This window comes from Nasonia vitripennis, chromosome 4 (assembly GCF_009193385.2).
Source record: "Nasonia vitripennis strain AsymCx chromosome 4, Nvit_psr_1.1, whole genome shotgun sequence".
Classification (NCBI taxonomy): Eukaryota; Metazoa; Arthropoda; class Insecta; order Hymenoptera; family Pteromalidae; genus Nasonia; species Nasonia vitripennis.
The window spans coordinates 6,803,740-6,825,675 of record NC_045760.1 but is presented as its reverse complement, the minus strand read 5'-3'; the positions used below and the strand labels follow the sequence as shown (position 1 = coordinate 6,825,675).

At 34.1% G+C, this 21,936-nt stretch overlaps 5 protein-coding genes across 17 annotated transcripts; 2 read left to right on the top strand and 3 right to left on the bottom strand.

Annotated features, from left to right (window-relative positions):
* Positions 1-406: 406 nt before the first annotated feature.
* Positions 407-2,107, top strand: LOC100119449 (peroxisomal membrane protein 11C). The gene is made up of 4 exons (XM_008207241.4): positions 407-1,093; positions 1,170-1,348; positions 1,686-1,754; positions 1,829-2,107. The coding sequence occupies exons 1-4, from the start codon at positions 863-865 to the stop codon at positions 2,043-2,045; spliced, it is 696 nt and encodes a 231-aa protein (XP_008205463.2). The 5' UTR covers positions 407-862; the 3' UTR covers positions 2,046-2,107.
* Positions 2,108-3,074: 967 nt separating this feature from the next.
* LOC100119484 (cytoplasmic polyadenylation element-binding protein 1) lies at positions 3,075-11,477 on the bottom strand. Of its 4 annotated transcripts, none has more exons than XM_031929685.1 (13): positions 9,916-10,003; positions 9,694-9,793; positions 8,832-9,156; positions 8,072-8,199; positions 6,157-6,201; positions 5,811-6,067; positions 5,612-5,738; positions 5,214-5,523; positions 4,899-5,131; positions 4,725-4,817; positions 4,463-4,628; positions 4,183-4,391; positions 3,075-4,071 (listed from the first exon to the last, which is right to left on the bottom strand). In XM_031929685.1, the coding sequence occupies exons 3-13, from the start codon at positions 9,112-9,114 to the stop codon at positions 3,916-3,918; spliced, it is 2,007 nt and encodes a 668-aa protein (XP_031785545.1). In that variant the 5' UTR covers positions 9,115-9,156; positions 9,694-9,793; positions 9,916-10,003; the 3' UTR covers positions 3,075-3,915. The 4 variants fall into 4 exon arrangements, with proteins under 4 accessions (XP_031785545.1, XP_016840823.1, XP_016840824.1 ...); XM_016985334.1 differs by having other exon boundaries at positions 9,867-9,928; XM_016985335.1 differs by having other exon boundaries at positions 5,612-5,729; positions 9,867-9,928.
* A 454-nt stretch (positions 11,478-11,931) lies between these two features.
* LOC100119514 (cell division cycle protein 16 homolog) lies at positions 11,932-15,019 on the bottom strand. Its single transcript, XM_001603225.6, has 11 exons — positions 14,655-15,019; positions 14,419-14,571; positions 14,172-14,339; positions 13,937-14,096; positions 13,618-13,861; positions 13,443-13,522; positions 13,277-13,366; positions 12,894-13,203; positions 12,657-12,819; positions 12,387-12,579; positions 11,932-12,302 (listed from the first exon to the last, which is right to left on the bottom strand). The coding sequence occupies exons 1-11, from the start codon at positions 14,763-14,765 to the stop codon at positions 12,073-12,075; spliced, it is 1,902 nt and encodes a 633-aa protein (XP_001603275.1). The 5' UTR covers positions 14,766-15,019; the 3' UTR covers positions 11,932-12,072.
* A 141-nt stretch (positions 15,020-15,160) lies between these two features.
* LOC100117955 (transmembrane and ubiquitin-like domain-containing protein 1) lies at positions 15,161-17,452 on the bottom strand. Its single transcript, XM_031929691.2, has 4 exons — positions 17,129-17,452; positions 16,680-17,001; positions 16,296-16,602; positions 15,161-16,216 (listed from the first exon to the last, which is right to left on the bottom strand). Exons 2-4 carry the CDS (start codon positions 16,978-16,980, stop codon positions 15,772-15,774), a joined length of 1,053 nt encoding a protein of 350 aa, XP_031785551.1. The 5' UTR covers positions 16,981-17,001; positions 17,129-17,452; the 3' UTR covers positions 15,161-15,771.
* A 25-nt stretch (positions 17,453-17,477) lies between these two features.
* LOC100119542 (transmembrane protein 245) lies at positions 17,478-21,816 on the top strand. 10 transcript variants are annotated; one of them, XM_008207258.3, is made up of 11 exons: positions 17,487-17,668; positions 17,752-18,447; positions 18,525-18,897; positions 18,970-19,496; positions 19,576-19,740; positions 19,815-20,013; positions 20,111-20,295; positions 20,383-20,483; positions 20,554-20,568; positions 20,759-21,061; positions 21,143-21,816. In XM_008207258.3, exons 2-11 carry the CDS (start codon positions 17,932-17,934, stop codon positions 21,336-21,338), a joined length of 2,580 nt encoding a protein of 859 aa, XP_008205480.1. In that variant the 5' UTR covers positions 17,487-17,668; positions 17,752-17,931; the 3' UTR covers positions 21,339-21,816. The 10 variants fall into 10 exon arrangements, with proteins under 10 accessions (XP_032455637.1, XP_008205479.1, XP_032455638.1 ...); XM_031929683.1 differs by having other exon boundaries at positions 17,487-17,687; positions 17,752-17,835; positions 17,932-18,447; positions 18,525-19,496; XM_008207254.4 differs by having other exon boundaries at positions 17,492-17,668; positions 17,752-17,835; positions 17,932-18,447; positions 18,525-19,496.
* The last annotated feature ends 120 nt before the right edge of the window (positions 21,817-21,936 follow it).

The following is a 21,936-nucleotide window of genomic DNA, read 5'->3' as shown; positions in this document are numbered from 1 at the left end:
ACACCTTGAGTTCTCTTCGACGTTATTGTGCTGATCGTTACTTTGATTGTTGTATAAGTATTATGCTTAGGAGCAGTTGTGCATACTTGCGCGGAAGACTGAAAGGAAACAAATTTGTATTTTCTAAAAATGTCTGGTTTTAATGCTTGATTGTAAATTGCGATAATTATAATGAACGCAATGATTAATGAGTTTGACAGATATAAATGAGAAAATATCGATTGAAATAAGACTGCATCAGCGCAGAAAGCAGACAAAAAAGAGGAGCTAGAGCGTTCAGTATTAGGACAGTTAAAAGTCTAGAACTCGGCAGGAAAATTGCTATTGTTTTGTTTTGAACAAAATACCTGTTTATATTCCGCGCTCATATATAGGTACGATGAATCGACCTAGCTGCACCTTGACCAGTGGTCGCGAGTAGCACGAGCCCGACAACCACGCCTGAAGTGTATCTGTATGATATGCAGTTTGTTTAGTGATGTGCACTTTGGTGATTTGGTAGAGCGTTAGAGGTTATGCTTGTGTCAAAGAAACAATAATTATTCAATTTGCTTTAGTCATGTAGATAATATTGCCATTTTGTATTTTGCCATTTATTGTTATGTATATTTAATATTATATTTGTTTGTTAAATTTTGTCGTTTATCTATTAGATCCGTTGCTTTGTTGTTATATATTTGATAAAAATATTATTAATGCACTTTGTACTCTGAAGCTGATAACACTCTTGTCAATGAGCTACATGACTTTTCACTTAATTCACTAAAGTACTAGTCAAGATCAGTCTTGCCAAACAGCTGCTTCCTAAAATCAGTATACGTACCTGATTTTTCTCAAACAATACAATACTATAGTATAAAAAATGAATATTGCTTTGATATCCGACTATTTGGACACTTATGAAGGACGAGACAAGTTCCTCCGAACACTTTCCTATGCAGCTAAATTGGCATCAGGATTTCCATCCTCTGATGATACCGCTGACAAATTCAAAAGCTTTGGAAGTAAAATGAGCGGAGCCAGAGTTATTTTAAGACTACTGGATGACATTCCGAATATTCATCATGCCATGTCTTACGGATGGGGACAGAAAGTACGATTGTTTTCAAGATTTATATTCAATTTTTATAATAAAACTGCTTATATTTCAAATGACTTTTCATTTTTAGGAACCCGATTGGTTTATTAGAACAATAGAATTAATTAAAATAGCAGTGGATACTTTCTATGGTCCTGTAGAACACATTTGTTGGGCTGGAGAGAATAAGCTTATTCCTATAGACGTAGACAAATGGGGAAATGCTACAGTATGGTTTTGGATAGGATCACTTTACCTTTCACTAATTAAGTAAGTATCAATTGATTTCCAAATACTTTTTGATAAATTTCAGAAAATAATTGATCCTGTATTAAAAAGTAACTACTTTTAACTTTCAATTCAAAATAATTTTGAGTATATCAATAAATTAATTTTGTTGTAGTACATGCAGAGTCATTCAAGTAATGCTATTACCATATCTTATCTTGTTACTCGACTTATACACGTGTATTTACATAAATAAGAATACTATTTACAAAAAATTTAATAAAATTACTAAATGTAACAATTAAAAATATTAGTAACTTGATCAGCATTTTTAGTTAGATCTTATAAGTAACATGCGAAATACAAATATTTATTTCAGAACTTTGAGGAAATACAAACTGCTTAAGAAGCAGGAAATGAGTTTCAGCAAAACTGGGCTTGATCCAAGGTAACATTTTTGTTTTATTTATTACGAAAAATGACATTATAAATGTTATATACATTTGTATCATGTTATTCTAGATTTAATAAGGCAAAACTTAGACACCAACAGAATAATGAGTTGCTTATTTGTCTGCGCTTGATGCTGGATTTGAGTTATGCAGTCAGTTACCTACCAGCAGGAACGCTTTGGGGCGGAAAGTTTTCTGCTTGGCAAGTCGGTGCGCTTGGTACGATTTCGTCGCTTATTGGTGTTTATCAAGCACTATCAAAACGAATCGCGCAGAAAAATAGTTGATTTATTTAAATTGACTAAAAAAAAGCAGTATGTGAAGCCTGGTTTATGGGGGAAAGGTGTAATGTGAAAAGAATGTTTAAGTATTAAAATAGATATATTTGCTATATTATATATATATATATATATATATATATATATATATATGTATAAAATGTTTTTAATAAAATTAGTGGGAAAAATGACTGTTTCATTTAAGACAAAAAATTTCCTTTATTTCTGTGTATTTATTGATCTTACACTACAAATTTAACATTCACAAAGATAAAGCTAAGGGCATAGCAATTTCCTATATAATTAGTTATACATGTTAATTATTTTAGCTAATACAAATTTAATTTTACAATGATTTTAAAAATTGAAGAAATCAGAGAGGCACTTTTTGTAACTTAAAATAACGTCTCCTTGAGACTATAAGATCATGAAAAGCTTTTCGCCTATATGAATGCTCAACAGTCTTATTGATCAGATTGAATCACTTTATTATTGAGTATGCGCGTATGTATAAGTTTAGTAAATCGCTTAACTATTTAGACTTAAAAATAATTTCTTTTGCATTTCGCTGCAATAAAACTCTACAGAGATCACGTTAAAAGGCACGACTGATTAAAAATGTGTAAATAAGACTTTTAGGATAAAAGATAATCGTTAAAATTTTCTTACAAGGATTACGCGCACGCAACTGCCCTGCAATATGTTTAAATGCTAAGATACTACTTTTAAATATCTAATAGTATTTTTCTAAGTCTCTTTTTTAAAAGCTTCTGAAGCTTCATCTTGAACTTGACAATAGCAACGTCTCATTCCATTAATGAAGATTTATTTTACCGTGCCATTAAAATGTTTCATATATAGGAAGTACAACATTTTTCGACAACGATGTAATGGTTAGAATAGATAAAATTTGCCTAATGGTTATAAGTACTAATAATCCATATTTGTAAGATATAACATCGAAGGTATAGTAGAGAGGAGAAAGGAAGAGAAAGAGCAAGGTTGAAAAAAAAGAAAAAAAAATTGAAAAAGCAAAAATTTTTGCAAATATTTAAATTGTTTAATCCAATTTAACAAAATCGTATAAAAAAACAAAACATTTCAGAGACAGCGCGGCGGAAAATCAGTATTTTAAACAAATGGACGCAACACGCAAATTGCGAGAATAATAAATCGTAAAAAAAAATTAAAAAAAAATCAAAGTTCTACAATCATGAATCGTAGCCCGTATATAACACCATTTTTCGTCATTGTTTAAACGGCCAAATGAACAGAGGCCTTTAGCGGTGAAAATTCTTTCCACTTCTATTATAATAAACGCACAAAATTTTACTACCATCAAACGCAATCCGTTAATTTTTGGTAGACAACATTATTATAATAATAAATCAAACTATAAATCAATGACTGACTGGGTCCTTTCGTCAATAGGGCTCTCCGATTCGCACCTACGACGACCGAAATTATAACAATAATTATTCTTATCACCTGCTTAAATATATTAATTAAAACAATATTTTCCCCTAGCCAGTGCTCTTGATAAAGATATACCAACAAATAAAAATATTCATCTCTGCTCGTAATAGGAACTTAAGTGAATTACGCTCATTGAAAATTCCAAATTTGTTCCTTTCGAACAAACACACAATTCTTTCACGCGACATTCTCCCAATCAATCAGCAAAAAAGCTACCCTTTCTCCTGCGCCTTTTTTAAAATTTACGTTGCGCACCGTCGGTCGTAGTTTTACTACGTAATAAACGCTCAATTTTTACTTCTCCGTCGACTCTGGTCAAAGAAAGGGAAAAAAGAAGACGTATTGTCTGTCGATCGGAAGGAATGTTGACCGAACGATGTCAGCAGGACAACTATTATAGGAATTAGTATAAGCTCCATTTGCGTTTTGCTCCTAAGGTTGGAGTCAAACCAATTACCTGTTTATTCTTCATTCCGCGAGTCATGGGCTTGTGCCAGTTCTTGGAATCGTTATTATGCGCCCATTGCCAACAAGTGTGACAGTAATACTTGAAGCAGCTCTGAAAATTAATAAAATGTTACTGAAAGTGTTTGATTTGGAAATGATTGCCTGAAGATATTTCCAAAGTAAATATGAAACTTATTGTATAAACATTGCTCGTATAAATTACCCGTTGTCTGCAGAAATAAGGTCCTTGTTGAACGTAACAACTTGAGCATGGGGCGTCTTCGATGTATGGATCGACTTGGAGTTTTTTCGTAAACTTCGTAGTTTTTACTTGAATAAATGCTGCATTAACAGCCTCGTCAAATGACACCGATCTGCTGAAAGTAACCCGTGCCGATCCAATAGGATACTTGTGTTTGTCTGTATCGATTCCTATAATGAAGAAAATTTAATTTTGTATCAAGCTGCTTAATTTTTAAATATTTAAGCAATTAATTAAATACCTGCGTAAATCACATTTCCAAAAAGATCATTCATGATGGTTGCCAATGCAGTGGCAGTAATCATTCCGTGTAAAGCTCCGACGAAAACCGTTTTCTCGGGGTCCAATTTTTGAGATGACGACTTAACAAAATTACTGTCGTTTATAGCCCAAGGAATCACTTGTACCTAAAATTATTATTTTTGATGTAGTTGATACATCTATGATTTGCTATTACAAATGAATTTTATTTTTAATTATTCTTATCAAAAAATTGTTTTTACTTGTTTGCCTTTCATCCTTTTAGATGAAATCTTGTAGTAATAGCTTCCTCCATTTGAGAAATCATGGGTACAACAGGCGAGAAGTGATTTTACCTGATAATGAAATACGCATAAGAAATCGTATTCTTATGTTAGAATACAAGATGTTGTATATTTCATTTATAATCTTTATACCTGTTTTTCTGACTCGAATATGATATATACATATCCTTTCGGCTGACTAGTGGCTTGATCCTTTCCAGGCCATTCTATTCTAATATGGCCAAACTGTTTAAATGTAGAGATCAGTGTAGATTCCGTAATATCCCAAGGTACACCGCCCAGGAAAACTTTGGATGAGTATCCAATAGCTTTTTGGTTCTTTTGCGGCAAAGTGCCACTCCAAGTGTAATTAGCGTCTGATGCAGCTTGAAAAGAAGTAATAAAACTTTCAATAATCTTATTCTTTTTATTAAAACTTGTATGCACTCTGATTAAATGTGTGACTACCTGCTGCATGGCGATGGTATCTGGCAACCCTATCCAAAGATAAATGAGTTGGTGGATCACTGGTGATGGGTGATGTAGGGGGTTGCAAACAGCAATTTCTGGCTCGATCCGCCTGGCGAATAGAATGATCTCCGAAAAAGTGATGTTGTTGATTGTGATTATTATATGGATGTCCATGAGCGGCTACTTGATGTTGGTGTTGTTGCTGTTGCTGATTAAGCGGAAAATACGTTTCTTCACAAGCTCGGAAGTATGCATTAGAATCCGTTGGTGGACGGCACCGATGTTCTGAATTTAATGAAAGATGGTTCTAGATGAAACACGAAAATATTATTAATTTAAAAAACTTTTAATTTAAGTACAAGTTAATAATTTATAATTAAAATTTTTATTCTTACCATAATGTTGGATAAAGGACCATCAACACTGTTTACACTATTCTCTGAGTCTGCTGGTGAATTAGATCTCGAGCCATTGCAACTGAAGACGTGAGCTGGAAGTTCTGCGGATGGACTGCTGCAATCACTTAGAAGTTTAAATTTTATTAAAATTTGACAAATTCTATTATTTTTATAAAAGCAAATTTAAAATGATTACCTATACGGAGTTGAGCCACGTATAGGCCTTCCATAACATGGCGAACGAATAGGAGATGATGATGCGAACTGCTTACTGTATTCGTTGCTTGCAAATGAACCAGATGCATAAGGACTACTATTCACACTAGAGTATGAATATGAATTTGAGTAAAGACTTCCAGGAGTACCGGGACTTGCAGGAGTGTGTACTGAAACTGGTGACGTTGGCACTTTCATATTATTCGAGTTCGAATAACAACCGTTCATGTCAGCTTGCTGAGAACGTAAAAATAACCAAGTTTTAGGACAAATTTATTAAAATTAAATCAAAAGAATGTATATATAAAATTAACAAGATAGCTTACCTCTTTAATCGATGAATTTGGAAGAGTTGTCGTACGGTCACGTTTCTACAAAAACAAAAGAGTATTTAATTCGTTATTAAATAAATATTTTATCAACATAAGCAATTCTAACACACACTAGCAGGATCGTTGCGAATTTTACGGTTTAGCTTGTTGCAAGATACATCGCGCTTTTTGCAAGCAAGAATAAAAGGTCGAAAGACGAAGAGAAACAATGACGGGAAAGCCTATGATAGAAAAAATACAAGTAAAAGAAATTACGAGAAAAGAGAAGCGTGGCATTGTTTTGAATTAGCTCCCAGACATCGTTTTTTGGAGCTGCTCCAAAATAATGTCGCAGAAAGGCTCGCGGGAAGAATGGGAGGAAAAGCGGAACAAGATAGACGATGTGCAAAAGAAGCCTGCGGGAAAACTAGAAAAAAAAATAAGTATTCCAGTTTCTTTAATCTTTCGATCGAGCTTGGTCATGACTTTGTTGTTTCGTACACCTATATTTCTAACAATTATTGTAAACTTGTATTTCATTGTGATTATATTAGAAAGAGAATTATCTATTATTTTAAATATAAAGCAGACTCCTGAAAATATATTATCTGATCAACGATTTTTGTGTACTTTATACAGTGACAATCGCGATTTACAAGGACGACCATATCAGGATACGAAGAAAAGGCGTAGAAGACAAGAGAAATAGGACGCGATTTATTATAAAATATGAGTGCATAGCTCATCTTAAAGGCATAAGAGTTAAATGTGCGAGACTTTCTGTGGAGGCCCCTTTTATTGCTCTGGATATTTCGCGCGCGCCAAAACTGCAAAAATTGCAAGGGTCGATCTTTTGTACCGACCTACGCCGCTTTTACGAGCAGCCAATCAATCAAAGCTATTTTCCTACCGCGCGTTCTTAAGTATCAGAAACAGAACGACCGAGTCGCAAAGAATAGTTCGTTTTTATGGACGAGCAAGTCGCAAATAAAATACTTCTGTTATATATTATTTACTAATATAATTTTCATACAAATAAAGGAGAGAATGGAATATTAACTAAAAATTAATATGAATTTATATAAACCGAGCCATTATAATAAAATGGTCAACACTTGTATTTTGCAAAAAAATGATAAATGACTAAAATACCGAAGTAATTAGACTTGTCGAAGTATTTCTGAACTGAGACTTATTGGCAACTCCATTATAGTGCGGATGCGATTTTATCTGCTATAATATGAACGTTTTGTGTAGGAAAATCTTTTCCAATATCAAGTTGTAATTAAAACGTAATGTACAATAAATTACTAGCTGATACAACTTTTGGTAATATCGAGCAATTAAAATATTGAAGCAAGCAATGTTTTTTTAACTTTAACGATTTAAAAAAAACTTTTACGAGAATACATCTCTTTGGAGTATCTCCAAAGGGAATGATCGTTGCCCCGGTTATAGCATAGCCAGTTTATTCAAGCTTAGTACAACTACGGCGAGACGGACGATGATGCACGTAAGAATATCGCAAGGAAGACAGAAGAAAAAGCCATACTTTTCATATTTGTCACCTTAATAATGCATCCTCCTCGCAATACTAACACGTTGCCAAGAAAACAGGCATTTGCGTGGATAGAAGCTACAATACAAGGATGCGAAACAAATATAAGACAAAAGTTATAGCCCTAGTTGCAGAGGCGACCATAAATAAGTACTTTTACATCAAATTAAAATATTTAAAGTTGAGTTAAAGAATATTATTTTTCAAAACAGAAATTGGCGAGCGTGGTCGGAAAATAATATGAATGAGCCCGAACCACAAAAAATATCATTAATAAATGAGTACTACAGTTAATAAAATTCAATTATTTCGTAATATGCGGGATTAAAATATATGCTAACGATTACGCATTGAAATGAAGTGATTTATTACCAATCTATAATTGCGATAGGCAGGCGCGTCATAATCAGCTTGTCCAACTTGTTCCTTCTGTCCAGCACCCATCAACGATCCGCGTGGTAAACCAAGTCCGAAAAGTTCAGAAATAGACATGTCTGTTACTGTAGCAAAAAAGCGAAAAAATGTTAGATCTTTGTTGCAAATAAAATAAAGTAAATTGAATTCAACACAAAGGATTGGAAAACATCGCATAAAAAGAATGCTCTGTTGACCTTTGACGGTTGGTTAATTATTTAACTGTAAGAGCTTGTTTTAGAGACAGAAAAATAGTAGAACGTAGATCCATCGATTGCAATTACTTGCGGCGGGTCGCGAAGCATTCTTTACCTATGCTATCAGCAAACAAATCGTCGAAAATTGTAATTTGGTAAATATCAGTCGCGCTTTTGTTATTCCATCGTATTTATAACTTTGGTCTGCAAAAATCGCACTTTCGTATACGAGTCATGAAAGATGACTTTTCTAAAATATACCGAACTGTGACAGTTAGTCAAGATAAATTTTGAAAACAAACGTCATCTGGTTTCTGGGCTAATTACATACATCCGGGGCTTTTGTCGAGAAACGCGAAGGTAGAGTTGTGCAAAATGTAAACATAAATAATGACCTCGATTCAGGGTTTATTACTTAATCGACAGGTGCCTTTACGTATATTGCTCCAAAAACGCGAATGTAAATATTATTGTAACTAAGAATGTATAACGAAAGATTTGAATAATTAAAAGAATCTCACTGTCATGGCCGTTGCTGGTCCTGCTGGTAGGCGAGGCCAGGTCGTAGCCCTTGGTGCTTCCGGCGTAGGAGTTGAGCGACTGGGGAGTCGGCAAGTCGAGCAGCAAGTTGTTTATCGACTGCAGCTGGTGCAAGTGTTGCTCGCGTTCGTGCTGCTGAAGCTGGAGCTTGTTTTCGCGCTGATGAGCCGCGTGGTCTCGTTGGTCCGGTGTGCCCGGATCCAGTGATATCGTTTCCATTTGTTGCTGCTGCTGGTGTTGCCGATACTGTGATTCCATCAGCATCTCGTTGACTAAGCTCTTATCCGCGTCGTAGTGGTAAGACAACTGAAATTTATAATAATCAGATGAATAAAGGTGCTCACTGCTAAATAAAGGTGTTTAAAAAAAATGACAGCGCTGCAGAAAAAGATGTATTAGTATTTTACGAAACGCGGGACATAATAATTGTTTCTTAACGCGCTAATATTTGTTCACGTGTAATAACGTTAAGTAATCATTATTGTGATAAAAATTAATTACACGTCGCTATAGCAATAATAATCTAAAATACTGCATTGTTTAGAGCAGAAATGAAAAATATGTTTAACGCACAGCAATGACAAACGAGTCGAACGTTTTTTTCGCAAAGAAAGCACTACTTCGACAATCTATCTCGTCCTTTTAGTCTCCGTGTAACGATTCTTCACATATACACCTTCACGCCGAGTCACTCAGGCACCGGGCGATGCGCAAAAAAAAAAAAAAAAAGAAGAAAAAAAAACAAAGCAGCAGAGAAAAAACATAATACTGCTTATCGCGCGAGAAAAATCAGAGTCAGCGTTCGCGATCGTCGCCGGTAGTATAACACGCTGAGATACCTACTCTTCGCGCGTTCTGTCCACGGCGAACTAAACGAGAGAAGATTGCTAAAGCTCGCGTTCGCCGATCGATCAGCTTTCTACTTCTCGGAAAGCTCGAGTACCTACACACAAAAGGGCCGATGGCTATAGTTATACGTGCAAAACTGTACAACCCGTCGGTCTACAGGATCGTACCCTTTAGGTTGAAAATTTCCAAGTTCTCGGAAAAAGACACGCTGCATACCTGGCGTAACTTATGACGTGTATGTAGGGGCAAGTCACAAATACTATATAGCTATATACAACCGGTAGGTACGCGATAACCTCACATAGTCATATAGCATCTTCGCAAGGTGTGGGCAATATACGCAGCGAGAGATATATCCTACTTCGAATCGCGGTGAGCGCGATTATTTACAAACAACGCGTCCCTACATTCTTGGAATTTTTCGGGGAGTCTCTTTCTCACACTCGGACGCGGCTCGAAAACGCGAGCGCGAAAACTGTCCACATAAGGTGGGGAGAGAGTCAGTCTGGAATTTGGATGCGAGAAAAACGCGCTTATGCGACGCACTGTAGAATCGGTCGTAGGTATTATTTACATGTATGTTACAACCTTTGAGTGTGAAAATATATTCGTGTTAGACCTACGAGGCTCTTTGGCTTTGGGATTAACACGACTGCTATGGCTTATGGTTAGCTTACCTTCAAGCCCTTTAAATAAACAGACTGATACTTGATATACCAGGAACTTTGGACGACAATGTAACAATGATTTCTGCTCGGCAAATCCGCGCCAATCTACGTGAACTTCGACGGAGGAATTTACAGGCCGATACTTTTCAGAATGACACAACTATACGTATACGTAAACGTCATTACGCAATTCAGATTTGTGCACGAAAAGATTATTGATCATCTCTATACGAATTTGTTTGATCAAACAATAAAGCGCGATTCGCGCGTCGGCTACTCAAAACTTCCACTTCCGTCTTTGTCCCGCACACGCACACACACGCACACACACACACCGCGCGAAAAAAAGACCCAGTTGCACTACGAAATTCGCACCGGAGAAATCGAAACTTTCATCCCCGAAGAAACAAAGTAATTCGCGCAAAGAGAGAAACAAAGCATTGAATGCCGACGAGCTGCAGCGTAAATAAAAAGCGATCGGCCTCGTCCTCGGGGGAAAGATGGCCAAATTCATCGTCCACGGGAGAAAACAAAGCCCGAGATAAAGAAAGGCAAAATCTCACTCACCTGTTTCAAGTGACTGGTCATGTTGCAGCTTGCCCTTGTCTGTATAATGTTGCCGCTCTTTCTCTCTCTCTCTCTCTCTCGAGACGATTATCCCAGACGTAGTGTGCAGCCTCTCGAGAAGCACGTGTCGCGCGCGACGATCAGCCGATGCGTGAATCGGAAGTCAAAAAGAGGACGAATGCCGGTGTGTCGCTTATGTTGACAAACCCCTCGAGAGCGTGGGAACTAGAGAGCGTGCTCGTCCAGCAGCGATGAAATAAAGCCGTGGTTTTGTCCTCGACGAACCGCGTGTAAGGGTATGCGCGAAAATGAAAAAAGCTTCCCCGCGTGCGCGCACAAAGAAAATCTTGAAAAACTACAGAAAAGTCCGCGGCGTCCGAATCTCTTGGCGGCTCATCGAGTACTGACCGAGAGAGTAGTTCAGTAGTCGTCTACTCGGGCTTGCTTATAAGCTCTCGATGTGTATGTGTGTATATATAAGTATACGTCGTCTACTTATGGTATTTTTCTTGGATGGTCCGTACTTGTCGCTGCTCTGGAACGGACTGGACGAGATGTGGTGGTCGCGTGCCGATCGAGCCGGCAACTATGCGCGCGAGTGAGCTTCGCGCTATCTCCCTCTCTCTTTCTCTCCCTCGCGCTCCCGCCGAGCGCTTAGGACGGCGGAAAAGCGCGCGCTAGCTAGTGTTTAGTCGGGTTGCGAAGCGCTGTACGATTTTCGGGTCGAGCCAAGGAGAGAAAATCGGGGAATCGGGTTTCCGGGAAATGGGGAGAGGACTTTTCGCGAGGAAAACTTTGGCACTATTAGGTCGCTAAGATCTTATACACATTATTGTATGGAATACTCAATGTCCAATTTATATTGCGTATTCAATTTTTTTTTCTATTGCTTTGCTTATAAGCCTTCCCATTTGTTTACTCGAGATTCGTATGTTAGTTGTTGAATTTTTCGTAGAAATATTTTCTACCTAATGCGTGGAATACAAATAATGCTATATTTGATTTGATATATTTCAAATTTATACTTCTTAAAGCACTTGACAAGATCTTATTTGAAATCCAACAATATTTTTGATTCTTTTAATAAAAAAACAATACGTACAATATTACATAAACCATACAAAATTTAAGTCTTTATTCATTCTTGTTTCATATTGGAGGAGTCCAACATTTCTACCTCAGAGCTTAGTTCATTTATTGAAAATTCTTCATTCTTTGTAGAATTCTCACCCCATGCAGAAAACAAGTTCACCCTTAACTTATTCATTTGTTGATCTTGACCTTCTGTAGCTGTTGAATTATCTGCTGACTGATCTGCTTTCTTTTGTGATTCACTCGTTTGATATTTTGGTATATCTAATGGTGCATCTATTAAATAAATACAATACACCAATGAAATAGAGCAGGAATATGTATTTCATACCTGTAGGAATAAGAATAGTTTTTTTTTACCTGGAAATGGAGGACACTCATTAATAAATTGCTCCATGACAAATCCTAGTAACGTCGTTGTGAAAGTGTCATCACGACGAAGACCCAAAGCTCTGTGACATGCATCAATAGCTTCTTGTGTATTGCCCATTAACGCATGGATAAAACCAATTGCTGAATATGTTGCTGGATTCAATGGATTCAAGACTAACGCCTATAAAACGTAAGTGATTTTGACAAGTATAAAATTTATTGTATTGCAGACATTAATATTAAATGCTCTTTTCTCACTTGCTGATGATAATCCAATGCTTCTTCATACTTTTTCATTTTTCTACAAGTATGTCCTAAATTATTTAGTAATGATTCCCATTTATTAGGAAGAATAACATCTTTTAATCCATTCTGTATTTTTTTCATTGCTTCTTTAAACTGCTTTTCAGCAGTTTTAAAACTATTTTAATGAAATTGTTAATATTAATACCCATTATATTAAATGATGATTTAAAACATTTTGCAAATACTTACTCTAAATTATAAAATGCTATAACAGCAGTCTCGTGAATAACAAATGGATCATCTGGAGCAATACTTTGGGCTTGTTGAAAAAACTTGTCTGCCAATTTTAAATTATTTGTAAGACCACATTCAAGTCCAATGTAAAGCAATGGTAAATGGCAACCCTTCATCAATTGTGAAGCTTTAAAATAAGCAGCCATTGCTTGATCATGCTCATTTTCAACAGCAAATGAATGACCATATGCAAGCCAAGCAGGCCCAAATAATCGGTCCAGTGAAGTAGCTTTTGCTAAATACCTTCTTGCTGGATCACTTTTACCTTTGAAAAAAAAAAAAATAGTCAAGCTAATGCTTCAAAATTTTGTTCTTCAGTTGTAATAAAATCTCCTTACCTATACTATAATAATAACATCCAACAGCAAACCAGGATAAAGCTAAATCAGGATATAAATCTACTAATTTATGTGCCAAATAAAATAAAGCTATAACAGAAATAATGTAAAAATGATTGTATCTCAATTTAACGAATTCAAAAATATTATATGCTAATCTAAATACCGTTTGTCTTTTTTAATTCAACTAAACAAGCTATATGAACAGGTAAACAGCCATTATGGTAAGGATCAGTTTTCAATATTCTGAAAATAATATACAAGTAAGAATTATTGTTGCTTTACGAATTAAAAATCGATTAATATTTCTATGATAGATAATAGTTGTCGGGAAAAATTACCTTTCTGTCAATGAAAAGCATTGATGATAATCGCAGTTATAATACAATCTTTCAGCTTCAGCAACTTTCATATCTAAATTATCCTTCAATCGATCTGTGACAAGTGCTCCACAAGATACAAGTAAGTGATGTTTTACTGGTGCTTGATATTTTTTTAGTTTGCTTTCATAAAACAGTTTTAATAGCTCTGCGTCAGCTTCTTTACATTGCTCAGAAAATGGTAAAGAATCTAATAATTCTCTCTCTAAAAGTGTCAAAAATTTTTATTAAAAAAAAAAAGATTTAAATAAAGCCTAAATTATATATAAATCTACAGTACCTTCGGCAGCAGAAAGCATTTGATTTTGTACCAAAGCTTCGAAAGCTTGATATGAGTAAACATCGCAATTTAGTGACTGTTTATAACATTCAGTTGCCACTGCTCGGTTATCCAAAGCCTCATAAACTCTTCCCTTAACATATAAGATAGCACTTTGTACCTGATAAAAAAGGTCATTTTTAAAATTTATATTATATTAAATAACTATGAAGTCAGCAAGCAAAATATAACCAACATTTTTTGGAGCATCATCAAGTGCAATAGAGTGATCTTCAATAAAGCTTGTGGTTGACCGATCAATATCTGTCAATGTTTCAAAATCATTGATCACTTGAACAGCCTCTGTGAATTCTTTGGCTTCAAGAAGAGAGCGAATAACTAAATAATGACACATAACATTTTTCTAAAACCAAAATAAAGTTATCAATGCTCTTGCTTTAAAATTGCCAAAAAGTAAGTAAGAGTCTTAATTGAGTACAAACTTCTTCGAGACCTCGGCTTCTTATTAGATGAGCAGCCCTGTGATACTGCTTCATCAAATACATACATTGTGCTAAAACACACACATCTTTTAAATTGTCATTACTTAATGAAAGAACTTTATCTGCCCAGAATAAGGCTGCACTGTACAAATGCTGTAATCAAAAATAATTACTGGTGAATTTTCATATGCAGTTGAAATAATAAAAGAAATACAAAACTTATAAATAGTTTGTACCAAATCAATGTAATGTTTTACTAGTTTTCTATAAGAATCCAAGTCAATACTCTTGTTTTCAAAAGGATTGCTCATCCTCTCACAATCTGTACTTGTTTCTCGATTTGACATTGTTCAAAATAATTAGTTTCTAATAAATTTTACAATTTTAGGTTAAATTGTATTTTGTCATCCTGCAAGCGTAATGGCTATTTACTTATTCTTTTTTTTAGAGATTAGAGATATCAGTTTATATTATGAAACTTCTAAAAGCTGTTTTAAAACTATTAATAATAATATTTTTGTAAACTTAGTATTATATGCACTTTAAGATTTCGGCAAGTTGTGTTATATATATATGGCAGGCACCGCCAGAACTTTATTTTGAATCAAATACGTTGTACGCTCGATCGGTAATAATCTGTAGGTAATAAGGGGGCAAACTTTGTTTAAAGTTTCTTTTATTTTTACATTTTTTTCATAATATAATTAAATAATCATTATTTCGATAAAAAAAAATTATACAATTTAGAATCAAAACATTAATTATTTTTATTCGAATAAAATAAATATATTTCAAGAGACAAGTAATGGATTTTTAATTATTTCATGATGAGCAAGAGAAAACTATAATACGTAACCATAACGCCACAGCTTAACAAAAAGAAGACGAGGGAAAACAATGTCATGTTACAATATACAACAATGATGATTGCAAACACTAGCACAGTATTTCACTCTGTTGGAAAATCTTCAATAAATGCTTTTTGAAACACAAGAATGTACAACATTTAATCTTTCTATCTTTTTTGTTTTTATTTTTTCTTGATGATCCTCATTAAAAGACCCCACGATTTTTACCATCTTCATTTTTAAATTCTTGATCTTTGTAGGTATAGGTAAATATTTAATTCCAATCAGTCAGTGACGATTTCAAGCAAAACTTGTTATTTATTTATATAAATTAAATTATAGATGTGGTTTAACTTGTTTTTTTCTTTTTTTTTCTTGTTTTTATCACCAACGCATACTCAAAACAAGTTAAGCTATATTTGCATTATTTTCATAATGAACCTTCAATTCCTTATCTGGATTGGTAAAATTGAAATTTGCACTCCAATAGCCAACATTTTTCATTTTATTCAATGTTCCTGATACTATCTTGATCAGGAAACAGATGACCAAACAAGGAAACTGTAAATATGGCTGTGAGTCCAAATAAGCCAACTGTTGTAGTAACAGTAAATAACTGGGCATAATGATATCTGAAGTACCAAGCAAGGCCTAAGATAAGAGTTACAACGCTGACCATCAGTCTACTGAGGTCCCATTCGGTTTGTACTGAGCCAAGGCCTGCACCAGCTGGCATATTTTGAAAAGGTGGATTGAAGTACATTCGTGAAGAACTGTCCAATGTGCTTGAAGCAGCTGGGGCTGGGCGAGGTTGGTGAATTAAACAATGCACAACACAATTGTGAAAAAATCCATACTGCTCTAATGTATGATTATCAGGTTGAAGGACCTGGCCGTTAAAGACTAGACGAACCATTTTTCTTGAGTCAAGTTCTAATTGAAAGTGTCTCCTAGAATATAAGATATTTGAAATAGTAAAATTGGCGTAATGTATCATTGTTAATCGATACATATTAAAATATTGCTTACCGCTTGAAGTCACCTAGAGATTCTTTAAGATTACCAGTAACTAGCTTTTGGTCATCATTAATAAATTTTAGTTTTATGCAAATCTTATGTTCATTATTATCAGAAATATCTGGCTCTGCTTGTTCTGGTTCTGCAGATGCTGTCGTTGTCTCTGTTTCCGTCGTCGTTTTTTCATCCTTATCTACTTTAGTTTCTTGTTGCAGTAATGTTGTTTCTTCATTGTTGAAAGAATCCATTGCTTGTATGAGAACTTCCTCATTTGTTGCAGCTGGAGTTTCAGTAGATTCGTTAGAAGCTTGACTTGTGGCTACAATATGAAATACAGTATTGATAAGATATAGTCTATAAAAATGAATTTTTTAAAGGTGATTTTCAATATTTTACCAGGAAGAGACGATTCTGGACAACTAGCTTCTACCTCACTACTACTTCCCGAATTCGACTGCCTTGATTCGTTTTCAGAGCTGTCAGTACTGCGTTGCTGCTGAGCCAAAGCCAGTACTTGTTGATTGGCTCGTAATGCAGCAATACGGGAGCGAGTTCGGTGCTGTAAAATTAGCACTGTGCGTATCAATGGTTGATCAGCAATGTTTGTTGAACACCAAGCTATGTATCCAACTAGCAAGACTCCAACAACAATAAAAAAGTCTAAGACTTCATCACCTACACCTTCTATTAATGTCATTCTGTAGTTGTCAATAAACACCTGCCAGCATGAAAGATAAAAAGTAATGATCAAATTGCACTAGTGGTGACTCAAAAACATTAACAAATTCATGTGTAGAACAGAATGATTAATTATCACGATTTTGGATTATATATACGCTCATCACCTGACTCTAGTGCAAAATCCAAATAAACGTGCCTTGGTGCAACGTTATCTCCGTCACAAGTAATGAAAAATATTATTGTTGAAAAACATTTGGACGAAAAACGTCGTTTCTTTGACAGCTGACCTGTTTTTACGAAGCTAACTAACAAAATGCCTTCCGAGTTCCGTGGCCTTGTTTACCGATTAGTGATTATTACTGGCAATATTTTACTCGACAACACTGTTGCAAAACTAGGGAATTTTTCTGCCGTCGAAAATTTTCTTCAGGTTAGGTTATGTATTCGTTGGCGCTGATGGCTCATGCGGCAGCTGATGGCCGCTGGTGTATATCTATATATATATATATATATATAAAACATAAGATATACCTAAATAAAAAATTACTCTATAATGTGTCTACAACTTTATTTGCGAGCAAGAGACGAGTGTTATCCACCATCCTATTACTTTTTTTATATTTTCTTGTGATTTCCTTGAAAATGGTGGCATGTAAGAATACATGCACCTTTCTCCATTACATTTGAACATACGGCATATATAAGTATATACGAAATTTTAAGGTTATGAAACTAGTTTGATTTTTTAAATCATTTTCATATGTTTATATACGTCACATCTTTTCAGATGATTAAAAGATCTCCAGAAGTATTGAAAATGTCACGTTCAATTTTTAGTTTTTGACTGTCAGAAAGAAAGTTTACCGCACAGGTATCATCATCTCGAAATAAATATTCGTATTTAAAAATAGAAATGACGTTATAGAAATTAAAAAGTATCTGAATTCTATATGTCTATCATTCAAAGATGGAGACTCCGAAAACACCAATGGACAATCTTTTGAACATGTTATCAGGACTTAGTGCTGGTCATGAAAAAGCACTGAAACAAGGTATTTACAATGCCGTTGCTTTATTCCTACTGTGCGTTGTTTGTGCAGCAGGGTATGGATTATTTCTTGTTCTTCATCCATTTTTGAAACCACTGGTTTGGGCCTTACTTTGTGGCTCAGTTCTATTTCCTTTCAAGTCTTCCTTAACTACAATTGTACAATCTTGGTTTGCTACCACAGAAATTTCAAACAAACCATTTTTAATCAGTTTATCATTAGTTCCTATAAATATATTCGACAAACTCTCTGAATTTATTGGCTCATTTTTACAAAAATATCTACGATATATTTTGAGTGCTATCATATTAGTAGTTGGTTTACTGATGGTTTATAAATACACACCAAATATTCTTTGTTGCTTGATGTGGAGATTGTTTATGATCTTTAACTCAGTTCTTGGACTATTCATATCAGCATGTAATATTTTTTCGGTGAGTATACTTTAATGTAAACCAATGTTCTTCAAAAATGAACAAAACTAAATTACTGTATACTCATTTCTTTACAGATCAGTGCTGTCATCATAGGATACTTATCAATTTTGTATGTATACTGGACTCCAGCTAATAGTGTTCAATTTCGCTATAGTTCTTTTGTTATCTGGTTCATGCTTAGTCTGTACTTATCAAATGTTTTTGGAACGTATCCAATTTTGGTATTTTGTGGACTTCAAATTTTATTTTTAATTGGATTCATATATGAAGTAGTATTAATCCTAGATCTTCAAGAAATGGAAGGCAATAGAAATTCACTTATGGATGTTGTACGATTAGCTTTAAGTAATTTCGATGTCTCAACGTCCAACACTACTGGGATGCCAACATTGATTGAAGATGAATCTTTAGTAGAGGGTGAAAATTTTGATACCAAAGAACCTGAAGGTAATGAAATAAAACGTTTATCAACAAAACCATTCCTTAAAGTAACAGGGAGATCTCTCTCTATGGATTCAGACGTTGGCAAGACAGTATATGATCATCCTGCTAGGAGAGTGAGATCTGCAAGTAATGTTTATTCTGGTAGAATATCTATATCAGATAGATACTTTCTAAAAAAACTGAGGTCTGATTTGCGTATGTCATTGGATTTGGAAGACAATAATGTGGATACGGATAAATATATGTATGTTGCAATGTATGCTTGTATAGGAATGATCTTATGGAAACATAAATGGATAGTAGCAATTTTGATTGTGCCAGTGGCTTATTATTATTTGAAGAAATTAAGTTCTTATTTTGGCATTGGAAAAGGGATACTTAATCAGTGCCAAAAAATGGTAAATTCCATTAAATTATGGTGTGAAGAACGACATCAAGCTTTGATACCTGTTAATATTAGAGGTCTTTACAAAGTCAGTATTATAGTTGATCAGAAAATAACTCAAATGTTGAAAGGATCTGTAGATGCTGTTGCAACCACAGCAGTTATTTTGGGACTTATAATTTTTGTCATATGTACATCTATTTTCATTACTATTCAAGTAATTGAACTTTATATTTCTTTTATCTTTGGAATTCACTTTGTGCAAACAAATATAACATATAATACTGATTTTATAGGTTTACACGGAAGGAATGCATCTTGTTCAAGTGAGTGGTGAGATTCTGAATTCAACTTTAATGAATAACCCAGATATAGACTGGGTTCCTCAACAATGGCAAGATTCTGTTAACAGCGTTTTAGATAATGCTTATATGTATGGGCGCACAGCAATTTCTGATGGTGTATGTTTATTTAATTATGATCCCATTCGTAATAACATTTTAAAATAAATTTAACCTTTTAATTCAATATTTAGGTACGAAAGTTAGTGAAAGATTTAGAACCTGGCAAAGCAGAACAAATGGAGAAAAAAGTATTGGAGCTCTGGGATAGACTTTATCAAGCCTGGATGATGTCAAACGATGGACCAGATATGATTGGTCCAACAGTTGATGCAAATGCTGCTTTTTCTGTTTGGGAAAGTTTAAAAGAGGGCTTGGGAAAAGCTCCTTTACGTTAGTATTTTCAAAGAATTAATATTAATTTTATATAATGTGTAAATTGATGTCCAATCATATTGAATTAAATTTTTCTTATCTCATTATATTTTAGAATTGTTTAATATGACTAGTATTCAAAATTTTGCTAAAGAAAATGTTGGCATTCTGATGTCAGTTTTAGATTCCGTTTGGACTATACTAAAAGGAAATATGTCGGTAGTTCTTGGTTTGATTACTGAACTTTTATATATAGTACTTATGAGTGGATCAGCTGTACTGAATTTCGCACTAAGCATGGTAAATTATGAATAAATCAATCATTTTTAAAATTTTTAATATTAATATCATTTTTATCATTAGATTAATGTATTGAATTTTGTCTAGGTTGTATTTTTTACTGCTCTTTTTTATTTACTCAGCTCTAGTGGGAAAACTTACAAACCAATTGAGTTGATTACAAACTTTAGTCCAATAAGTTGCCACAGGTAGATATATAAAAAAAATTAATTTTTAAAAAAATATTCCTTATTAATAAATTTCTTATATTTTGTGCAGACCTGATGAAAAAGGGTACGTCAATAATTTTAAAATTTGTATTTTATATTGTAGTTAGATGTAATCCTGTATTCTAATTGCAGTATAAAATTAGATTAGCACATGCACAAAATATATAATAGTTTGTTCAGTAATTAGCACTTTATAGTTCTATGCCATTTTCTACAATATAAATTATATATTGTCTATTTAATGATTTAATTAGATTTGCTACAGCATTGCAAGAGTCTGTAATAGGAGTCTTCACTGCAACATTCAAATTAGCTTCATTCTTTGGAATGTGGACTTGGTTTATACACAATTTATTTCAAGTGAAAATTGTCTACCTACCATCAGCATTTGCTACTCTTCTTGGAGCAGTACCATTCCTCGATGCTTACTTTGCCTGTATTCCAGCAACTATAGAGCTTTGGTTCACTCAAGGACCTTTGATTGCTATAATTTTCTTTTTATTCCATTTTCTGGCCTGTAATATTGTGGTGACCGAATTTTACAAGGAAATCAAAGGGTATTTAACTTTATATGTTGAATTAAAAATCAATCATTTACTTTATGTAACCTTAATAATATTATAATCGCACATTTTTAGAGGTGGGCATCCTTACCTTACTGGATTGTCAATAGCAGGTGGTGTGTTTTGCTTAGGTATTGAAGGAGCTATATTTGGACCTTTGCTTCTTTGTTGCATCATGGTGGCAATAAATTTGAGTAGAAGATATCTTCAATCTCCTTCGGAAGAGGCAATAAATTCAATCAAATCTCAAATCGATCAAATGGAATCATAAGAATCGAATTTTCATTGGCGAAGAAATTTTAATGTAAAAATTAAATATGCTTGTGCCTTTTTACGACGGTTCACTCACTTGATCTGAAAATTCATAATCAAACAAGTATGTGCAAGAAGTTATCAGGCATATAAAAAACTTGTTTCAGTTCATAAGGCAAAGCAAAACCGTCCTATCTAAGCTTACGCTCCAACGCATATTGAAACTGTGATTTCATACTCAGAAACAGTCGATATAAGTATAATTATGAAACTGCTGAACTCGTTTCGCTATTTTTTACTAATGAAACAATAACTTGAGCATCTAATTTCTTCTTTTATACAAATCTAAATATTAATATTTTATTAATAGTGTAAACTATTTTTGAATGACTGTCTAATATTCTACCTGTGATTAACTATTTACACTCATTAATTTAATTTAAGTAGTAAACTGTTGATCGGTTTAAAGAATAAAACTCTATTATTCATAAGGTGAATTGGCTCGGTTTATTTATTCTTCTTCGAGATCTAACGGCTTTGGTTTTTACTGCGCAAACCTATGCCGACGCTTCGAATTCGTTTAATGTATAATATATCAAATGTGCATACAGAGGTGC